General features: G+C 42.1%; 2 protein-coding genes across 9 annotated transcripts in view; one reads left to right on the top strand and one right to left on the bottom strand.

The window, feature by feature from the left end:
• Positions 1–1,857: 1,857 nt before the first annotated feature.
• On the bottom strand, positions 1,858–4,581 carry LOC136367295 (thymosin beta-12-like). 2 transcript variants are annotated; one of them, XM_066328814.1, is made up of 3 exons: positions 4,488–4,581; positions 3,496–3,603; positions 1,858–2,064 (listed from the first exon to the last, which is right to left on the bottom strand). In XM_066328814.1, the coding sequence occupies exons 2-3, from the start codon at positions 3,593–3,595 to the stop codon at positions 2,027–2,029; spliced, it is 138 nt and encodes a 45-aa protein (XP_066184911.1). In that variant the 5' UTR covers positions 3,596–3,603; positions 4,488–4,581; the 3' UTR covers positions 1,858–2,026. The 2 variants fall into 2 exon arrangements, with proteins under 2 accessions (XP_066184911.1, XP_066184910.1); XM_066328813.1 differs by lacking the exon at positions 4,488–4,581 and having other exon boundaries at positions 3,496–3,664.
• A 9,202-nt stretch (positions 4,582–13,783) lies between these two features.
• FAM13B (family with sequence similarity 13 member B) overlaps positions 13,784–22,227 on the top strand; it is a 44,346-nt gene continuing 35,902 nt past the window's right edge. For 3 of the 7 annotated variants that reach the window (XM_066329075.1, XM_066329073.1, XM_066329070.1), the window contains exon 1: positions 13,786–14,049. The gene's annotated coding sequence lies outside the window, so the exon portion shown is untranslated. Of the gene's footprint in view, positions 14,050–22,227 lie in introns of all 7 variants that reach the window. The other 4 variants (XM_066329076.1, XM_066329074.1, XM_066329071.1 and 1 more) reach the window with 4 other exon arrangements.

Below are 22,227 nucleotides of genomic sequence, written 5' to 3'. Positions count from 1 at the left end.
TGCTGCAGGACAGACCTTAAAACCATCCTGGGGAAAGTAATGGATTGAATGAATCTGGTTGAACAATAGGAACTCTACAGATTTCCATAGGTGGTGTTGCTCTAAGTGCTATCTCTAAATGCTTCCTCCTTGAAGGAATCATCATCAAAGCAAATATTTAAATAATGTCAGAGGCTCCTTGACCCTGAAGCGTGCAGGGGTGAGGGGAGGGCACGACTCACAAAGAAAAGAGCATTGTTTTCTTTGCTGCTCAACCTCTGGCATTCCTTACCTTTTATATAAAAATCAGTATTAATAAATCCAACTAACCTTAAAATAAACACCCCTTTGAGTCAGGTGCCAAGGGATCCTCAAATGAGAATGTGAAAAACCCCCTTGGTAAGGAAAAGAAAACATCAGCAGTGTCGAACTGGTGAATGTGGATTGAAACAGCAGTCTCAGCCCTTTGGACACCATCACATTAACAAAGCTCTGACAGAAATCATTGGTCCTCTTGCCCTGTGCTTTCCTTTGGTCTCCTGGTCACCTCTGGTTACTTTCTGTTGCCACCAAAGGTCACAGTTTTGTAGATCCACTGCAACTTTTAATTGCAGTTCTGACTATTCACATTAAATGCCATGTGTCAAACAGCCCTTAAGTAAACAAGAGCTGTCTAGACATCACCCCAACCATTCCCTTCTGCTTTCTGAAGCCTGTAAGGCTGTGTTCTGCCTCACCTTACGCAGGTACAAGCTCTGCTGAAGCACAGGGAGCTTCTCTCACTTCACAGCACAAGTAGGATCAAACTGAAGCTCCAGGGACAGCAGTTTATCTGCCCAGAGTAAGCACTTGGTTTTCTAATATGATTGCAAATTAATTCCAGAGATAATGTGATACCATGTAATTGAGAGTCCCCTGAGCTGGTACCAGAGTCTATTTTTGCCAAGTCCTCTGCAGACCAGTGAGGATGTTATTGCCCCACCAGTAACTAAGATGTAGGGAGTCCTTTCTTGCTTTGAAGGTTTGTGTCTTACACCTCTGTGCTGCTAAAGGTCTTTCATCCCTAAAAATCAATGTAATGCTTAATTTCCTTTCTTCTTTCCACTTTCCCTTGTTCATCTCATACCAAGACTTGGTATGAGATGGGCCAAAGGCTTTGTTTGTGCTGCAGTTATGCCAAGGTTGACTGGATCTTTGCAAGTTAGAGAGATAAAAAAGCTGTGGAGAGGGTGCTGCCCTTTTCTTCATCTGGAATGTTAATTTGAGTATGTCCTCAGCCTAACCATCAATCTGGCACGGAATTTGTAAGTGGGTACTTACAAAAGTCTAACCTACTGCTGGACAAGACTGAAGCAGGCTGGTGGCTTCCCCTCTCACTCATGCCTGCTGCCAGGCTGGAGGTTTCCAAGTGCAGGAGTTCCTGGCACAGTTTGTCCCTCAGGGTTCCCATGAAACACCCTTGAGTGACACAAGGGATGGGAGTGAAGTCTCCAGGCTGCTGTCAAGGTAGTCAGGGGGGTTCCTGTGGGTTGGTGCCATCTGGGGCTCTGGCATTCTGCAGGACACAGATGATGGAGAAGTGCTGTGTTCCAGCCAAGGGACCTATGAGTGCCTGGGGTAACCCTTCCCAACCTGCCCAAGCCCCTGAGCTGCTGTGGAAGTGCAAACAAAGGGGGAAGGACTTTAATAAGAGTTGCAGTGTAAACTCGATTTCTGAAAGGCTCAAAGACAATTGGTCAGAAGAAACCTGTTTATTGTGAGGTTTAGGAAAACAATTTCCATGCAAATTGCTTTTTTTTTTCTTTTTTGGCCAAGTAATGGGGTTGATAAAGAACTTGAAATTATAATTTTAAGAATACGAATTCATAGTATCTTCTTTAACAAACACAAAACGAACTTCTCCAGAGAACATTAAATGAACAAATGTTTCCTAAAATAAATGAGCAAAAAATATGGGGTGGGAGAGACAAAATAAAACAACAACAACCCCCAGTTTTAAAGCCAAAACCCCACTGAAGAAGCAGCAGTCACATCTTCGATTTTATACTCAGGCTGTACTTTCACTTTGCTTTTCCTGTTCGATAGCTGGTAGAAAAACAGGAAACAAAAACACCATCAGTAAACATTGCTGTTTGTGAACAAGAAACTTTGCCTTGCTATAGAGGCAGACTGAGGGAGTTTTGGGGGTGTACAGCCTGAAGAAGAGAAGGCTCTGGGGAGACTTTAGAAGGGCTTCTAACACTTAAAGGAGCTACAAAAGAACTGTAAGGGGACTTTGGACAAGGGCCTAGAATGACAAAAAAACAGGCAATGGCTTCACACAGACAGAGGGCAGGGTTTAGATTAGATGTGAGAAAGAAATTGTTCCCTTTGAGGGTGGCAAGGCCCTGGCACAGGTTTCCCAGAGAAGCTGTGGCTGCCCCATCCCTGGAAGTGTTCTAGGCTGGGTTGGACGGGGCTTGCCGTAACCTGATCTAGTGAGTGGGAAGTGTCCTTGCCCATGGCATGGGGCTGAAATGATGATGTTTGAAGTCCTTCCTAACCCAAACCATTCTGTGATTCAGTGATAATAGTTCTGCAGGATACTGATTTCTATGGTCATACTTAAAGCCAGAGAATGGTTAATTCCATAATTGGTTGTTTTGATCACCCTGAAAGTGACAACTCGTTCCCACATCTGCATAGCTAGAAGGGAGGAGTTCATGGCATGCAAAGCTCCTCTTGTATTTACAGCTTTAGCGTTGGCAAGGGTAATAAAATAAGGGGAAAAAACCAGATATCTAATGTTGAGGGACTGTGCGTGTGCATGGCTATCAGCACACACTTCCACAGTGATTAGCAATACTCTTCTGAAGGGAACTGCTCACAAAATCTGCTCCAAATGCTCTTTTCACATCTGAAGCTGAACATGAATCCCAGCCTTGTCTAGCTGCCTGTGCACAGTGTGTATGGAAGAAGACCCTGCATGGGAAAAGCTCAGGGGTGCTTTTGTGAGGCAGATTGCCTGTTAGATGAGGATGATGATGGGTTTGCTTGCAGCCTTATTCCCAGACAGGATGCCTGGAGATCTTCTGCCTAGGGCTGACAGCAGGTACCAGTGGGAGGCAGCAGCTCATCTGCCTTGGTAACATTAAATCCAGAGCCTGGGCACCCTCTGGGGATACTGCCTGCCCTGCCAGCGATGGGCAAAGGTTCCCCCTGCCTTCAGAGGAGCCGGTAACAAGGTAATTACAAACAGATTGATCCTGTTACCAGCACCCAGTGGGAACACTGGTCTTGCTTTTAGCAGAAGTAAGAGCAATCCCATCAAGAAAGGGTTTTTCATACAAAATGCACTGCTGGTTATAATTACTGATATCCTTGGAAGCCCAGCATAGAGTCTCAGTATTATCCCCACTTAAAGTCAGGGATGAGTTTGAGCCTGTAATCCTGTGATTAGTATTCATTTTGCATATGAACTGCAATACGGATCACGTCCTTGCTAGTCGTACTTCAAATAGCCTCATAAACACTTACTTTCTTGAGTGGGCAGTGGATTTTTCTCTCTGGTTTCTGTCTTCTTCAGTTTGGTCTTGTCAAATGTTTCAATTTCTGCAAAATCTGGTTTGTCGGACATGATGGGTCCTGACAAAGAAAGGGAAAACACACCCATGGCTTCATTAGCTAGTGCTGTGATATCAGCCATCTGCAAAGCATTTTCTCCTCAAGAGAAAAAATATGAAAATACCATAAAAATGTTTATTCAAAAACCCCCACAAACCTAACACTCAATCTGGGACCTTTCCCTGAGGCTTGGCTTTTTCAGAGCAAAAGAGGACAAGCATAAATAGAATTTTCTCTAGCTTTCTCAGATGAAATTTCTAAAAACCATATTTTGCACATGGCAACAAGAATTATCAATAATAAAGAGACAATGATTAATTGCCAGTAATCCACGGTGCCCCCTGACATAAACCTGTATTTTAAGACATGCTGCTAACTGGAAAATCTACAATAAACCCCAAACCCAATAGGAACAAAGAGCTTCAATTATTATTTTATTTTAATTACTAGGATTTGTCTTTCATTCTGAGCCTCCTGTACTGAGTACATCCATCCCCTGAGCTGCTGTGGACACTTGAGCGTAACAATAGAGGACCGGTTCCCCCAGCCCTTTGTTTGCTCTTGCTCCATATCCCAGTCACAGCTCAGTGGCTTTGATTATACTCTATTATAATAAATAGAAATCCACAAAGCACACCAGCATTTCACCTGTCAAAACTTCCCTAATCCAATTCCTCTTTTTATTAAGAAATTCAAGTTAAAATCCAGCCGGGGCATTATTCCCCTTATTTCAGTGGAATTTCCCATCAAGGCAAGGCTTGGCCCCGAGATGGCTGATATAATTATATTTTTTCCTTCCTGCTGAAAATCAGATTTCATTGCTATCTGCACTGAGACAACAGAGTAAATATTCACAAGGAAAAAAAATTAAAAAATGAAAAGCTACTAAAACCACATGGCATTACCGTCTGGCTGCTCTCTCTTCAGCTGCTTGGTGGCCGTCTGAGGCAGTGTGAGTTGAAAAAGGTCAGGGTAATCCCTCCTCTCCTCTCCCCTCCTCCCCCTCCCGAACCCATTGCTATTAATATTGATTAGTTTAGTGCTGGGATTGCTCAGCGTTTGGGGAAAGGACAGATTGCTCCTGTAGAAAGTGCACGAGGGAGGGAAATGGGAAAACTGACATGGAAAACTGCCAAATTACATCTTGATTCTTCTTTCTTTTCTGTTCTCTTCATTTACCATGACAATCTTATTGAAGTTTCCCATCCCACCATTTTCCAGTGCTGAGGTTTGGAGTAAAGGCGAGGTTTGGGGGTTGCTGTTGCGAGATTAGTTTTTCAGGGAGGGGATTGTAGGTGCATTCAGCAGCACGCCTGGGGATCATCCCTGCCTGCCCAGGCTGGCAGAAGCACAAGCTTGGGGCCCTGGAGGGCTCTCAGCACAGCCATGGGTGTGATTACCATCACCAAGGGCCAAGTCTGAGATTAGCACAGCCCAAGCTCCACAGTGACACCCAGGAATGTGTCCTAAAGGGACATATAATGAATTTCTGCTTGTCCCTGTTTTGGGAGCTGTTAATTCACTTGCCGGTGCCTCCCTCAGCCCATGGCTCTGGAAGCAGGGACAGAAGGGCTGTCTGCATCTCCTGGATACTGGTGTGGGTTTCCTCTTGTGTACCTTTCAGTGTCTCCATATGACTCCATGACAGAGGGGAGACAATGAAGTTGGGATAAAATTAATTGTTGCATAGGAATACCTGGTTTTATCTACTGACTGTAAGGCAGCTTGAACAATGAGTTCAGAGAGACAGAGATGTCTCTCAGCTGATTGAGAGTCCTGGAGTGTCTGTGGATCTTTCTTTGGCACCACTGGCTTAGGTAGAGTGGGTTTGAGTCTGATACATGGGCACAGAGAAAATGGTTTTAATGTGCTTAAATGTGTCTTAAGGACCTCTTCTTACAATGTTTGTTTAAACTAAAACAATGAACAGGTTTGTGGTTGGACTTGATCTTAAAGGTTTTTCCCAGCCTAAGGGACTTGTGCAGGCTGGCTCGGTTATCTCTGCATCTGCACTGACCACACCAAATCACTGTGTGTGTGTTCCATATTTAATGTCAGGACTCGATTCCTTTGCTTCTATCCCACATATCCAACCAGTTGTCACAAATAGAAAGCTGTGTTCCTGAGTGAAACCCCCTGGGAAAAAGCAGGAAGGCAGCCACCGGGTGAATATTTGGTCTAAGCTGTAGCTGAGATTTGGCACTGAAGAGTCTTTGTGTCTGTTTAGAGAAAGAGCATTAACCTTTTGTTTGGCCGGACACAAGATTTAGAAGATCAGAAAAAAATTTAAAACATAATCTGAGTGATACATTAATCCAGGCAGTTCATGAGTTTCAGTTTTTAAAATATTTTTCAGTTTAAAAAAATAATTATAATTCTGATTATGAAGAGAGACTAAAAGGACAAAACCTCTTAAACTTCAAGAGTAGCACAAGTTCTCTCAGTTGTAGAGAGCAAACAAAGTGTTGAGAACAGCAAAGCAGAAGAGCCTCACTCTTGGTTTTCTGTGTCCAGTCATGGGCTGTGCCCCCAGGATCCACAGCAGAGCTCAGGCTCTTCTAAACATGCTAAGACAGGGTGAGCACGCTTGTTTTCACCACCACTACCACTTTAATTGCCCAGTTTATTGGCAAATCTAATACTAAAACAGTTTGGAATACATGGTTTGGGGTTTTAGACTGAAGATGACCAAGTTTTTAATTGAAATTGGGTTGGGTTTGTGAGGAAGGTGCAACTGTTTTGAGTCAAACAACATAATAATGAGAAATGACACGTTCTCACTCTGCTGAAATCAGGAGATACTCATCTCCATAACAAACATCTTGACTATTGCATAAAGTGCCTGTCAGGTTTCTGTAGCTTGTAAATTCCGTGCTGTGGTCAAACACAGCTCGTGTGGGATTCAAACCTCATGTTTATACACTCCGTGCAGCACACACAGCTGGATACAGTTTACATATGGAAAATTTGGAATTTGGCCTGAGGGCATTGCATACTTTGAGGTAAGATGGGTAGGTAATATCTTACTCAGATGCCTTTTCCTTTCACTAGTAATGGAAATATTTTTTGCTATATGAGCAGCAAAGCTGTTCTTTGTCAGGTTTTTAATTGCGGGATTTCAGAGTCGCCATCTTCAGTAAGGGGAATATGGCATTTACCTGCCCTTGGGATGACTGTGGTTGCAATGAACCTCAACTTTCTTCGTGTTGCACAGAGGCAGCAGAATGATCCCAGTGTATAGAAATGTGAAAAACCAGGAAGCCAGTGGAGCATGCAGACTATAGAATCTTTACAGATGCTCTACACATAAAGCATGCAAAACTGCACTGGTATGGCTATGCCTGAAAAGCTGCCTCATACAATGGAAACTGTATTTTATTTCAATTTGCTGCCAAAAGATGAAGGGCTGAGTCAAACCTGCCAGGACTGACACTTCTGATACCAGTGAGTCACCTGCCATTGACAGCATTAAACCATGCCTGGCAGCACAAGCCACTGAGTCTGTCAGACACCCACAGAGCAGCAGGGAAAAACAAACACTTTCTCCCAGGATTCGGTAAGAGGTGAGAGGAAACGTTTAGAGGGAGTTCAAGGGAAGAGTCTGAAAAGTGAGGCTGGGATGTTTGCACCCTGCTGCCACCTGACCTTTTCCCTTGGCTACTGTCACTTGGAAGCAGCATGCCCAGCCCATGCATATATGTATATAAATACATATATGTATATATATATACATATATGTATATATATATATATGGACTGTAGCCTTTAATGGGCTGGGGGATGCTGTGCGCATGTTTGGCACAAGAGGTGCTCTGGAAAAGCCAAGTTTCATAGAGATGAGGTGGGCAACTGCCAGAAGAAGAGGTTTCTTTCTCTTTGGTGCAGCAGTGGGAATCAAATGGTCTCTTATTTCCATGGGGAGCTGAGGGGGGACAAAGCACCCTAACGCGAGCAGCCGGGTAGAGGAACAGACGCTCGAGCAGATCAGTGTCTGTAGCTGAGCCAATAAGCTGACACAACTGATTTTATAATCACATTAGTGCTGTCTCGAAATAACACACCCACTCAAATATAACAGTGATTTCATTTTCAAAATGCTGTGGTATTTTTGGTGCAAAAGGTAGGGGATCAATTTGTCAAGGCTGAAAGCTGGGCTGGAATCTGCATGGACCCTAATTCCTGTAGGTCCCTGTGAGCACTGAGCACCTTCCAGGCAGGTAGCAGGATTTGGTATATTATGAGCTGTCCTTAGGAGGTTTCCCGTCCTCAGGGGAACAGGAAAAAGAAAAGACTACAGCTTCACTGAAAGGGTTTTCTTAGTTCTCTTTGTGCCTTTTGTTCCGTCTTGCTGCCAAAAAAAATATCCCTGTTTGGGAACGGAGACAGGTTCCCAGGCTAAGAGACAATGAATCCTGGGGGTGTAAGGAAGGCACTGATCCCTCTTTGGCAGACTCTGCTGTAGTGCTGCACTGCCAGTGAGTAAACACGCGGCACTTGTCTTACACTGGATGTTTTATCATTACCTAAGGTGTTTCATTTTCCTTATCAAGACCACTGAACCTTGAGGGTAGGTACATGTAGGAGATGAGGGGGGAGGAGAGGCAGTTGTAGATAGTCCTTCTCCTTGGGCTATTTTTTTCCAACCCCATGTTTTCCAAATAGCTCAGGAGTTCAGACAAGTCTATACCAGAAGCCCTGTTGCAGCAAAGAGCAAAAGGAGAAAACATAAGGTAGTGGGAGTAGAAATTGCCTCGCTCTCTCTCTCTCTTTTTTTTTTTTTTTTTTTTAATACTATAAAGCTTGGTATTGGGGTGAATTTTTTAAAGTTTAACCAGATGGAGATTCTTGCAACAGAGCTTTCTCAAGAACTGACCCAAAAGTGCGTCTTTCAGCACAAAGTACTTGGCTCTGGCCTGGCCCCTTCTAGCAAAATGTGTTGACCCATGCATGAATTATTAAAGGAAAAAGTGGAATTAATACAGAATGTCCATGCAGGGTGGGGAATGAAGCATGTGATGTGTTAGTCACATTAGTTAGTGCTACAGAGCACATGACAGTTTGTGATGAATACTGATCTAGAGACACAAGAGACACAAGTTTAGCATGACTTTGAGTCTTTGGCTGTCTTTTTTTTTTTTTTTTTTTTTTTTTTTTTTTTTTTTTTTTTTTTTTTTTTTTCTTCCCTCCTTTCTGTCTCTGGACAGAAGCATCTCCTGCAACCAGCAGTTTAGGGAAGGAGTAAGACAGGGAAATCTTGGATGAGCATTGGGAGTGTGCTCAAACATGGCTCTTCTCAGTGTAGCTGGCTGCTCTGGAATTAAACAATCCACTGTTGGGATTCTCCCTCTCTTTGCTTCAGACAGGAGAAACATTACCATTGAAATTGTGGCACCCACTGTGCAGCAAATAGATAACCAACATAATCTGGGAGAAGATAGATCATAGATCATAAAATCCAGAGATCTACTGACTTTATGTTAACTTCAGATTTTCCTTTTGTCCAGAGCAAAAAGGACAATAGATGGATCTCATTCCAAATCATTCCACTCTCAATAGCCTGGGACTCCTCGTAGCTTGAATGGTTTTATGTTTGGGGAGAAGATAAACCCTGAAATTTTTCAGCTGCTTAAGGAGACAAGGCTGCTGAAGCAGAGGAATAAAAAGGCAGCCAAGTCATCTTTTCTAGCTGATTACTTTGAGCAATTTACAGAATAAAAACTTGTATTTCTCCATCATCTTTTCCAAAAATTGTTTTCCAATTTTATAAGCTTGTTATACAGTGGAAGCCAAACACATAGGTATTACATGCTGTGTACAAGGTCAACAATTATGTAAGAAAATTGTAATCAGTAAGTTCCACTGTTTACCTTTCCTGGCATCTGAAGCGAACATCTCTTTCTTCAGAACCTGAGTGAGCTAGAACACTTTTAATGAATAGTTTTATGGATTTTTTTTTTCTTGCAAATATACATAAAGTGACAAAATCCATTGGATTAAAGCTCTGGCTTCATTCCAGGGTTAACCTGAGCTCTGTCAAAGTGACTCCTCTGGAGTTAATGTACCTTGAGTATGACTGACCACACCATGAAATAACATGGGAACAGCAGAGAGTGATTGTGTTGGCAGCTGACAAATTGTGGTAATGTGAACTGTAGCCTTTCCTCAGCCCAAGGTAAAAGCACCACAGCAGCTTGAGCACAGATTCCACGTGAGTGCAAAGAATGGGAATTCAACAGCGATGAGGACACACAAGCTTTACTTTGAGCTAACTTTATCTTTGGAGCATGAGTGTGAATGTCCACAGCCCAAGTTGGTAAATGCAGAGAAAAGCAAATAGGAAGTAAAAAATGCAAGTGTGCAGTACTGCAATTTTTGCTTGACTGGTGTGTACGTTGAGTGATTTTCCCCTTTGGATGAATACTAGCTTGCATAAAATTCAAATAACTCAGCTGTCTACAGATGGGGGGTGGGGAGGAGTGTGGGAAGGGGAACAGACGGAAGGAAATGGAACTGAGAAGACTGAATTAACCTTTCGATGTCTTGAATTTCAAGGAGGGAAGAATTCTCTCTTGTTAAGTCTGCAACCATGCAATTAAAATATGAACAAGCCTTAAAAGCCACATTTGACCCATATTCCTAGATTTTTACTTTAAAGACAGATCTAAAACCAGAATTCAGATCCAAAAAGTGTTCAGAGGCTGGGGAAAAAAATCTCATGCTGTAAATGTTTATTTTAATCACAGAACTCTAGTAGAAAAATGAGTAAAAATGTCTGACATTTACACAAAACATGTGCCTTTGATACTGAATTCAGTTTTAAAAAATTCTTACATATGAATCTAGTAATGGCAGACAGTCTGAAATGATGAATGGTTTTCCCTGGGCTGGAGTTTCTGTAAAATAGATCCTTTCACCTGTTTGAGTGTTGTGAAGTCTCATTTATTAATACAGGGCAAAGCTTTAAAAATGAACTTTGATTCTTAGGTGCCCTTTTGGACGCCATGAGTTAAAACAGCTGGATACTTGCTGATATGGAGTTTTCACGGAGAGTTATTGATGTTCAGCAAGGCCAAGTGTCATGTGCTGGGCATCCTGAAACAAAATGTATGTTAGAAAATGCCATAATGCTGGGAAAGAATGAAGTAAAGACTCATCTTGGGGCCATGTCTCTGTTTCTGGATTAAATACACAGGAAAGGAAAGCACTTTGCAGAGCAGCTAGCTGGAAAGTGTTTGCTAATTCTCTCCTTGGAAAGGACTCGTGTTTGTCAATATTTTTTTGCGAGATATCAATAGGATCCACTTAAGGCAAAAATTGAGCACCTCCAAGTTCAGAAGAACATATCAAATAATTTGTAGGTGAGCAATAAAGCCCAAAAGCAAACACTTTGCTGACATACAGATAATTTCCAGGAAAAACTGTTTGGCATATAATACACAGGTATTACAAGAGACAGTGTCTTGTTTTACTACGTGTCAGATTCCCATTTCCTCCTAGTAAGACAATAACCTAGTATGAAGGCGAGGAATTACATGGCAGGCAATCAATCAACCTTACAAGGATTCGATGGCTTTTCAAAGCTGATTTGAGCTTTGGAGTATTTCAGCTCACTCTGTACTAAGCCTTGTACAACACTGAGCACAGTTGGGATAAGGACATTTTTCTTAAAGTTTCTTCAATTTCTGATGAGGTGTAATGCAGGGCTCTTGCTGGAAGTAGATTTAATTGGAAGCTAAATTCTTCACAGAATATTTATTCTAAAGTGATACTAGGTCAGGATGGGAAGTGGGGATACATGAAGGAAACATGGCTCCAGTTCTTCTGTGACAAATACAGGCAATAGTGATTTGTGCTTTTGAATAGCTGTTCCTGAAAACAAGGGAATTACACCAGTAATTATTTCAGATCTACTGAGTTACTTTGTAAGCACTTAGCAGTCAATCTCTGCAAAACTTTTAAGCTGAGCAATTTAGCTGTTGAGGATTTGTAGGAAAACACACTGAGCTGCAGAAATGGCTCCCCTTTCATGGTGTGGCTCTGGACATGGATTTACTGGTCACAGCGCCAAGCCTGCCAGAGTTCAAGGAGCATCTGGACAATGCTCTTAGTCACATGGTTTAGCTTTAGACAGTCCTGTGAGGAGCAGCGAGTTGGACTCTATCCTTATGGGTCCCTTCCAACTTGAAATATTCTATGACTGTGACTCCTGGGTTGTCCTCAATCTTTCAAGTAGACAGCAAGAACACAAAGTGAGCAGAAACGCCTAAAATGGCAGCCTGGGACTGCATATGTCTGCCCCCTGCAAAGAGCCTTGGAAGCCTTTGAAAGGAGGTAGGATAAGCTGGCATGAAATGGCGTATTCAGAGCCAGTTCAGAGGAGAGAAGCCACTGCCTTGGACTCAAAACCAGCAAACAGGTGCTGTGCAGTGCCTGCCTACCTGCCTGCCTCTGCTGTCTGTCTCCTCTCACCACGTGTGCTTTTTGTGTCAGGTTTCTTGCAGTTTTATTCCTGTCAACTGGCCAATGTATCTGCTGAAGAGCCAGCTGGAGTCCGCTCTCTCCCATGTTTCATCAACAAAATTGCCAGCTTGTTCTGATTCAGTATCTTTATTGTTGTTGATGAGGCTAAATGAATCAGAAAGAACACGGCTATGTATACAAAATACAAATTCAGAAACCTCATCCTGATGCAAGGAAATTTTATTAGTGGTTCAAGTGGAGAAGTCTGCTGTGGAAACAGAGGGATAGCACACACAGACCTCCTGAGAAGTCATTTCCCCTGACCCTACACGTTTTATTGGGTTTGCGTGGTACCTCCTAATGACACCAAATCTTCCAGCAGGAAAACAGAGTTTTAGATCTGATTAAACCCAGGTTAATTTACTGTGGGATTGTGACTCTCCCTTCTTGGGATTCTAAATACAAAACCTTTTAACGAGTCTTATAAATGTATCTTTAGATAAAAGTCAGAATCCATGCTGGAGAACCTGAAACAAAATCCTCCCAGCTATTGAAAATACAGAGGTCTCAATTAATCCCATCCTGCTTGTATAATTTCCTCTCCCTTTCATATATTCTTTGTCAGTTTTTCATGGGGGAAGAAAATAGCTTTTCCTGAGAGGATTTTTACTAACTAAATCCAAGTTTCCTTAAATGCCTTATTAAACCCACCACCTATGGCTGCTGGCACTGCATGACAGAAAAAGCTGTTGTAGTTTCAGCGTGGCATGTGGGAACCACAGACTGCCAGGCATTGGTTTTAACACTTCGGGCGTAAGCTTGCATCTCCTCTCTTAACTTATGCTAACTCACTTTAAGGGTGCTAAATTTTGTGTTTCAAAATGCATTAGCTCTTTGTCAAAGGGCACTTCATTACTTCTGGCGTGCTTACATTTGGGAAATACTTGGCAGTGATTGCTCTTGCGGCTTCAATTCAGAAAATTTACAGGAAATATTTTAATATGGTTATGAGAAAAGCAAAATTGGGATGTTAGAATCAGTTGTGCCAGAGAAGACCTCTGAGGTCGTTGAGTCCAACCTGTGTCAACCAGGCCATGACATTGGGTGCCTCATCCAGGTTTCTCTTAAAACAGCTCCAGGGATGGTGATGCCACCATCTCCCTGGGCAGACTGTTCCAATGTCTGGTCATCCTTTCTGTGAAGAGATTTCTTCTCATGTCCAACCAAAGCCAGCAGGGTACAAGCCTTCATGGTGCCACTACTGGCCATGGTCACTCTCTGGGCACCCCAGGGTAAGAGGAGAGTCTTAAACTGCAGCAGAGGAGGTTTAGGTTGGACTTGAGGAGCAATTTTCTTCACGGAAAAGGTGATCAGACATTTAAGTGGGCTGCCCAGGGAAGAAAACCGGACGTGGCACTCAGTGCCCTGGTGCGGGGGACACGGTGATGTCCGGTCCAAGGTTTGGGTCGATAAGCTCAGAGGTTTTCCCCAAGCTATTTGATTCTGTGACTCTGAGCCCGCACAGGTCGAGGCGGGTGGGTGGCTGAGTTACCGTGCGGGCGAGTACATGAAGAAAACGTTAATTTTGGGGCGCCCCTCACTCGCCCCTCTAACCGGGCCACTCACAGCCGCCGCCGCCTCAGGGCGCTGCCCCGCCCGCCCTCAGCGCCCGCCCCGCCCCCGGCACGTGACCCCCGGGGGGAGGCGGGCGGGGGGCGCGCGCTCTGCACCTGTCAGTCAGCGCGTCACTTCCGCCCGTCGCCGCCGCTGCCGTCGGGGACCCCCCGCTCGCGGCTCGGAGCTCGGAGCGGCTGTGAGGGCACGGACGGCGCCGGGTCCGGCAGCGCGGCGGCCGCGGCACACGGCGCGGGCAGCGGCCGGCGGAGGAGGGCTGCGAGGAGAGCGGAGAGGCGAGGAGAGGCCCGCGCCGGCCCCCGGGGTAGGAAGAGGCGGAGGAACCTGCTGGTGGTGCTGAGGACGGCGGGGAGGGCGAGTCACCCGGCAACGGTGAGGGGCGCGGGGCGCATGCGCGGGGGGTCCCCGCTCGGGCCGCTCGGTGTCACGTCAGGCTTCAGGAACCTTCTGGCACCGGCGCCGAGCGGGGCGCGGGAACTTCCTCCTGCCCGGGCGCTGCAGCCGCTCGCAGGGAGCTGTCAAGAGGCGGGGGCGTCTCCCAGGCGGGTGTCGGTGGCACCTCGCGGGCAGCGCTGACAGCCCGGCTCCTGCGGGAGTTATGCCCAGGCTGGTCCCTCGTCCCCCGGAGCGGCCGGGTGCCCCCTGCCATGGGGCTTGGCGCGCTGACAGCATCAGCCTCGCAGCTCCCGGACAGCGAAATTGGTCCCAGAAATTGAAAGGGCAGTCACTCAATGGCCTGTGATCACCAGGGCAGCGCTGGCATGAAGAACGCTGGGTCATGGACTTAACGCGCCAGCTTGTGACCAAATGTATCTTCCGAGGGGTTTGCCGGTGTGGGTTTCTATTGTTCATGGAAGCTCCTTAGGGATTTGAATATTTGAATGCAAGTGTTTCTTGCGATCAAAAAGTTGCTATAACGTGAGATGTCCCAGTGTTGGGATGCTCATTCAAGGTTTGGAAAAAAACCAGCAAAACCCAACAACAAAAAACCCTGCCATCATATACTGCAACGCCAGCTTTTAATGCACAGCTCTCTTATTCTCAAGTTCCTTGGTCTGGCTGCATTTTAAAAAAATATTTACAAAATTTCTTAGTGCTGCCAGGCTCAAGATGGGAAAAAGAGGTAACAGATGAACAAAGTAAATACCACATAGTAACTCTTGCCTTTAAAAAAAAAAAAAAAAAAAAAACAAACCAAAAACAAACCCAAAAAACAAAGTTAATATATAAAAACCTACACAGTTGTTTATTTTACACAGTTGTTTATTTTTTTTTTTTTGGCATGTGTTCGTGAATGTCCTCAGGGATGGAATTGTTAGATTGTGAATTTAGAACAAATTGTTAAACTGGATTAGCATTTAGGTTTGAAGTTTTTCTGTCTTCCATGCAGTTTAATCTGCAGCATAAAAAGAATAGAAAGCTGATTTGTTTGCTTGTATTATAAGCAGTTTAGCTATTTCTTTGCTTGCTTTCTTTTTTTTTTTTACTGCTCATAACTAGTAAATTGCTTTATGTGTTCTTTGTTGCATAGACTTGAAGATGTTTAGAATCTCTTTTAATCTTCTTTGTCTGTATTTTATACATTGTTTGGCTCCATTGGGATTTTTTGCTTGTCTCTTTTTCTTTCCTGGTCTCCTATTCCTATGTAACAATAAGGAATTAAATACCTCAGTGTTTTGAAAGCCTCAAACTGGAAATTTACAGTATTGCTTTAGAAAAATCAATCAAGTAGATTGTCCCATGGTTACATTTAAGGAAGCTGACTCAGAGAGGCTCCTGGTAACTTTTAATGCTTGCAGATTTTGACATGAACAACTCGTCAAAACATTTCAGTTTGGCAAATGATAGTTTTTATCTGCTCTGTGTTAGTTTGGGCTCTTAGTTTTTGTGTTGCTTGGAACACTGGAGGATCTTCTCACAGCTCATTAAAAGACTTAATTTAACATTTGTCATGTGTGGCTCATACCCTGAGAACCTGTGCAAGCAGGGAAACGTTGATTTCTAATGTACATAATGGCATGTTTGCAAAAGCAGGTGAGGCTGGAGAAATATTCTGTGCATTTGGAGCAGACATCAGAAAGTTCTGTGAGTCTCTGCTTGCTGTGTGGGGAGGCTTTATGGGGTAGGGTTTTTTCCTTTTTTAATACTCAGCCTTTTGATTTCTGGTCAAATGTTACAGCTGAGCAGTGATGCCCCTTTCCAGGGCTCGTTGGAAAGTGAGTAAAACCTGCCAAGTCTGAGGTGATTTTTTAGTTTGTATTTTTTTTTTCCTGGTATAGTGGTTCTCTTTTTTCCCATCCCCCACAAAAGAAGCTGCAGCTACATGGGAGTGATGTTGGTAAGAGAATGCTTCAAGTTGTCCTCTGATTCAGTGCATAGCACCAGGTAAATTTTACTGCCATATTAGCACACAAAAATCTAGTGGCAATTAGGCGAGAGTGAATTAACTCCGTGCAGGGCAATTCGTCATTTGCATCTGGAAGGATGAAGGATGACAAACTTTTTAAACTTTTTCCTTGCATTGCAGGCCTAGTTGTATATTTATGGATCATTTCAGATGTGAGGACTGTTACTTAAGAACTGAAAAATAACACTTAATCCAGAACATACCGGGAGGAGGTACAGAAGTGAAGGTGTATTAAATCTTCTGTGAAGGAAGAGGGAGTTGTTACTTGGCGTAAAGTGAAGACTCGATTAGTTTTTCAGCAGAGGGGCTCTATATCTCTTGTCAAAACTGGATTCAGGCAGAGAATACAAGAATTTTATGTTGCTCCCTGGAAAAATAGTATAATTGAGCAATTCAGTCTTGATGACTATTGTTTTCTGTAAGGTGAGAGATTTTACCTGCAGAAATTTTGTTTGAGCTAGCTGTTTTAAGGCTTTGGTAAATTCAGATTTCTCTTCACAGTTTGTACTGGCTTGATAGCCAGCTGTTGAGATTTGTGGAAATTCAGTCAGTTCAAGTGAATTCTGTGGATTATTGCACCCCAAACCATAATGTATTTATTACTGCATCTTCTATCAGGCTTTTTTTTTTTTTTTTTCCTGTAGAACCGATTTGTTTTCAAGTCTTAAAAACATAGTTTAGAAGGTCAAAACCTGTTACGTTTGCAACATATGGGTGGAATAGTTCACTACAAGAAATGGATAATATTTTGCAGCCCATATTCTGATAAATGAAAATAGTTCTATTGTGATAATAACGAACAGTTCTACTCTTGTGGTCTTTCCCCGTGCATGTGTGAAATCCTGTATATGTGTCTTTAAAAAAAAAAAAAAAAGCCAAACGAGCTTAAAATACAGATAGGGCTTTATGTTTGTGTTCAGACAGCTTGTAACAAAGACTGTGGTTGCAGAGGCTTTTTCCTATAGAGAGGTTTCAATGGTTTTTATTTTCTTCAGTGTTTGGGCATTTCTAAGGACGTTTGGGTGGGGCATGTGCTCGGTGTGAGCCCTGTGTCTGGTGGGAGCCCTGCACCGATTGTCCAGGTTCCAGTCTCATGGGCAGCTCTCCTCATGTGTCTCTTCTCTTCAGTGTTCCCTGCAGTGTGGCAGGATTAAAATTTGTGCTCAGCTGTGTAGGCTAATAATACATGGACAAAACTGAAAAGGTGAGAGCTGGAACTGTATGAATGTGGTTGTTTCTTTCTTTGTACCCTTATTTTACGTGTGCGTGTGTGAAAGGTTTTCTTCCCTTTCTGCTGAACTTTATATTTAATGAAATCTTTTGTTGTCTTGGCACTCTAGAAATGTAATCAGGCTAGTTAATTTTAGTCTGCAGTCTAACTCTTAACCTCACGATTTCTGCTGGTGTCTTCAAATTTAGTCACAATGAAGTTTTGATGGGAGACCTCAGTATACCAGACTTTTTTTTTTCCCTTTTTTTTTCCTTTTTTATTTTTTTCCTTTCCCCATCTCTTGAAATTCAGAGAATCATCATTGCTGCAGCATTGAGCTCTTCACTGAAGTGTCTTTCTTCTGCAGTGGGGATGCTGAGCCTGTGCTTTATTTTGGTGGCACGTGCTCAAGGCTCTGACAGAGGCGATGTTTCCGTAGCAGAGGGGCTCTGTAACCGATTTGTGATCTGCTGAGTCCCAGTGTGTATTTCTGCTTACCTGTTTGGGAGGGGAGGAACAAACTGATAATAAATGTATGTAATAGGATAACTTATGTATAATGAATTAAGTGCATTATATATTTATAGTTTGCTTTTTTGGTGTCTCTGAGATAGCTTGACTTCTGTTCCTTAAAAAAGTCTTTCAACAGCAGTGATAATTGTTAAACTGCCTTGGTTTTATAACATGAAGCTCTCAAGTTGCACAGTTTTGCTGATAATTTCTTCCTGTTACTTTACTGTACTTTTATAATGCAATTGCACTGAAATTCTGCATTATCTGCTGCAGGGGCAATGAGATGTGTGTGGTTGGTGGAGTAGAGCTTTGCATTGGGGGGTGGCAAGTAGGATGAATATAATTAGCTGTTACACAAGATACAAAAGCCTTTTTATTTATTAACTACTGTTGTTAAGAGTGTGATGGGATCTGTGTGAGCAGGAAGTTTCTTTAGAATTCTGCACATGTGCATTGGCAGCAGCAGATGAGAGCAGATCTGGCAGTGTGTGGTGGTGGGTGTGAGGCACTGAGCAAACATCTACTTTTTCTGGTATCGCTGATGGTTTTATTTTCTTGCTACAATGTAGTTGGAGGATTGTAAGTTGCTGTAATGCTGTTAAGAAGCCTTTGGATTTTATTTAGTAAGTGAGTATAAAACATTATTTTTGCATATCAAAACCAGCTAACATTTTGGTGATCTCTCAGCTTGTTCTTTAAAAGTGTAGAATTGTTTTGGAATGAAAATTAGTCACTGTATTTGAGGTTTTTCTAATAGATAGGATCTGTCTGTCATGAAGGTCCATGAATGATGGGCTTGTTCAGGGACAGTGTGATCAGGTTCTGTCAGCTGAAATTGTAGACTAACCCTTAATGACTGGAAAATAAATATTAATCAGTATCATGGTTTCTTCACTTGTAAATTAAAAAAAAAACCCAAAATGCTAAATTCTAGTTATAGTTATGTCTCTTCCAGAGGACCTTTCATGATGTGTTTTGTTTCTTTCTTGCATGGTAAGGACATAAAGGCTTAATTTAAATTGCTCTAATTTGTAAATTAGAAAGCTTGCTGCCACATTCCCAGGAAACAAAAATTGCATTAGAATTGCATTCCACTAAATCTTATATGGAATTTTTTGTGCTTCTGCCTGCTTTGTCAATATAACCAGTATTTTGTCAGTTGAGGGGTTTTTTTTGAGACTCTCTCAAAAGTGCTGGTGGCAAATGATGGGGAATTTCTGCTTAATAGAGTTGAGGTTTTATGTGAGTGTGAGTGCACATGTGAACACATACACAGGCAAACAGCTCATTAATTAATGAGCTGGTGTTCGTGATTCTGCTGACTCCTTCTGTGATTGTGTGCAAAAGGCAGTGAGCTGCTTTCCTTCTCATTCCTACTGAATCAGAGAGCAAACAGGGCAGGGAAGAGTTAGGAACCACAATGAGAAATGAAGGGAGCAGGAAAGTCACATCTGCATGAGAAGATATTTATTCTAACATGGATTCCTTCAACACTGCAAGTTAAATTTTGTAGTTACACCTAATTTCAAACAGTGTGCCTCAATGGGGGTGGGAATTGTGTTCTTAAGAAATCCAGCTTATTACATTTAAAATAATAACTGAGCCCAGTTGTCTGATTTGCCAGTCTAGACTTGTGACTAAAATACCTCTTGATAGCTGATTTCACTGAGTCAAAAAGAGGAAATACTGCTTTAAGAGTCTATTTTAAGCTAATCTTGCTGGTTTAAAAACTTGTGTTTTAAATAATTACTGTTTTGACTATACAAATGTATTAATGAATACCTAAATGTGATTATTCTTTTTATATGGAGGATGTTCTGTGTCTGTTCAAGCATTGGCACATCTCTGCATGCCTTTTACTATACTCTTGAGACAAATTTGTCCTCTTCTGTGTCCTGGGTTTGTGGTAGAGTTCGGCTTGTGGGGTTTATTTCAGTTTGTCTTTTGTATAAATTTACTCCAAGCCGTGTCCCCTCCCCAGCCTGGCCATCTTTTCAATTTTGACTAGATTAATTCAAACAAGCAAAATACTCTTTTTTTTACTTGTTAACTGAACAAAAGCTGGAAATCAGATGAGCAAAAGCTCTTTCACCCAAAAGCGGTTCATCCATTGGGAGTGCTCACAGTAATTCGAGTATACAAATGGCATAAAATCAGTCAGTGTTAACTGTTACAGTTCTGACATAACATTACGAAAAATCAGTTTCCCTTTAACTCAACAAAACTTTGGAGTAAGATCAAGAGTGCTGGTTGGCATTTTTTGCAAACGTAACTCAATGTAGTTGAGCAGTTGCTGAGTGGCTCCGTGTGTTGTGCCGGGAGCTGGGACACAAACGTTTCCTGGAGAAGGCGCCTTGCCCCTGCTCCTGCCTGGCAGCTGCCTCTGGGTGATGTCATGAGGACAGTTCCTGTGATCCCAGCTTGGAATCTGTGTCATGAAGTTTTGGCCATCATTTAGAAATTCTTCTTAGAAAATCTGTTTAAACTTCGATCATTTCAAACTTAGCCAAAAAAATCGATTATGTGTTTGGATTGAACATGTTTGCTGCAGGCATCCAGGGCGACATCACAGTTTTGTCTGGCTGTAAGTCACGTAAGTAACGTAATACATTCTTTTTCTTCATCAAATATAGAATAAGAAATCCAAAACCTTTGAGACTGTAATGTTTTTTTGTGGAATTGTATTTATAAGTAATTGTTGCAGAGAAGGAGCATTGATCCTCTTTGTACTGGAGGATGTGTATGTGATCTGTTAGGACCCGGTTTTCAGGCATGTGGTGGTTCACAGGGTCACAGCACTGCGGGCTGAAAAAGCCAAAAATTTGAGGTGCCTTTCCTGGGAAGCAGGGACAGACCATTTTGTTGGTTTTTTTCCTGTCTAAAAATCTTAGTTTTTACTTTTGTGCGTTAAAAAAAAATGCTCACTGGTGATGTATGCTAATGCCACGAAATAATATATTAAAAAGAGAGCAAAACAGCAGTCAGTGTTAGCTTTGGGTTTGGCTTCAGAGATAATACGAATTTCTTGCTACATAAAATGAGCAAATAAAAGAATTGCTTAAATAGTTGAGACTTGTGGCAGACATTGTACACGCAGCATTAATGTTTTCATTCCTATGGCACAGTTTCAGTTTGCAGTCTTTCTTTGTTTATTTTTCCTTGTTGCTTCATTCCTTTGTTTTAAGGAAAGGTGATGGAACCCTGAGGGCTTTAATTTAACATGATACCCGTGTATTATTTGTACCTCAGTCATTATTGTAAAAGCTGACCTAAAGTAAGTCTAAATTTCATGTGTATTCCTCAAATATTAACATTTAGCCATGTATTCTGTGGGGTTTTTAGTGACATTTCATGTGTGGGTGTAAATACTTCTTGAGTTGCCAAGATAACTGAATGTTATTGTGATGGCAAAATGAAGCTCATGGTGCTGTTTTCCCAGCAGACTCTATGAAAAACTTGCCTTAACAAAAAAAAAAAAAAGCAAACTAAAATTTTTTAAATAATGTGTGAGAGCACTGAAATCCACAATACAGAACAAAACTCTGTGTTTTACCCTCATTTAAGGTGCTTGGGCTCAACGTGTTGCAAAGGGCATAATAAGTTTTTTTCAGTCTCTTGTAAAATTGTGGTATAATATGTGGTTATAATAAGGTGTATTTTTACTTTCCTGCATCTATGTTTTGTAGAGCATGATTGTAGCTTAAGGATGTTTTTAAATGTTTGTAGTAACAAGGAGGGGAAGTAGACTGAAAAAAATGCAACCAGAATGTTTATAATTAAACTCAAACTAGGTAGTTTTCTTTTGTGTGGGCTTTTTTTTTTTTTTTTTAACGCTATTTTTTTTTCTTTTTCTTGATAGAACTTGTGAAGCATTTAGGTTGTGAAATTGTGAGGGGGAAGCATGTGCTCAAAAGGTTCGGGATGATATGGGCAAAAGTAGAAAGACTTGGCTGAGTAGGTTAGCTCCTGTTTACTGAGTTATTTGATCAGGGCAAAAAAAGTATTAATAAACTCCATAGCATTGCTTAGTATTTGTAAAAGACTCTGGAAATAATCCTGAAGGTTCCATATCCTGTCCTAGTTTTCATATGTGTCTGCAGTGAAGTGCTGTACTTCCTGAGTCAAGGGAGGGCAAGGTGGAAATCTTCTGATCCATATAAAAAGTGGAGATAAAATGTTTAATTATTAACAGTTTTTTACAATGTTGGAAATAGCAGGAAATAAAACTTGCTGGAATTTGAATAACTTCAAGAGTTTCTAGCTCTTTCTAGATTTGGTGTTGGATTAATCGTATCACAGCGTGTGAAGATGCCAAAGCCTGAAGTAAAAGGGAAAAGACTGAAATGCTCTGAAAGTAGATTGTTGCCTATAATGATATACTGAAATGTGTGTAAAAGTGTGTGTATCTGAGAGGGTGAAA

The sequence above is a fragment of the Sylvia atricapilla genome, chromosome 14 (genome assembly GCF_009819655.1).
Source record: "Sylvia atricapilla isolate bSylAtr1 chromosome 14, bSylAtr1.pri, whole genome shotgun sequence".
Classification (NCBI taxonomy): domain Eukaryota; kingdom Metazoa; phylum Chordata; class Aves; order Passeriformes; family Sylviidae; genus Sylvia; species Sylvia atricapilla.
The sequence above is the reverse complement of the archived record's forward strand: the minus strand, read 5'-3'. Positions and strand labels throughout refer to the sequence as shown.

Bases quoted from the DNA above. Each gene is read 5' to 3' on its own strand.
- LOC136367295 (XM_066328813.1), bottom strand. From the start codon at position 3,664: ATGGCTGATATCACAGCACTAGCTAATGAAGCCATGGGTGTGTTTTCC. The intron at 2,065-3,495 runs GTAAGTGTTTAT...TTTTTCTACCAG, and splicing joins TCCACTGCCCACTCAAGAAA to CTATCGAACAGGAAAAGCAA.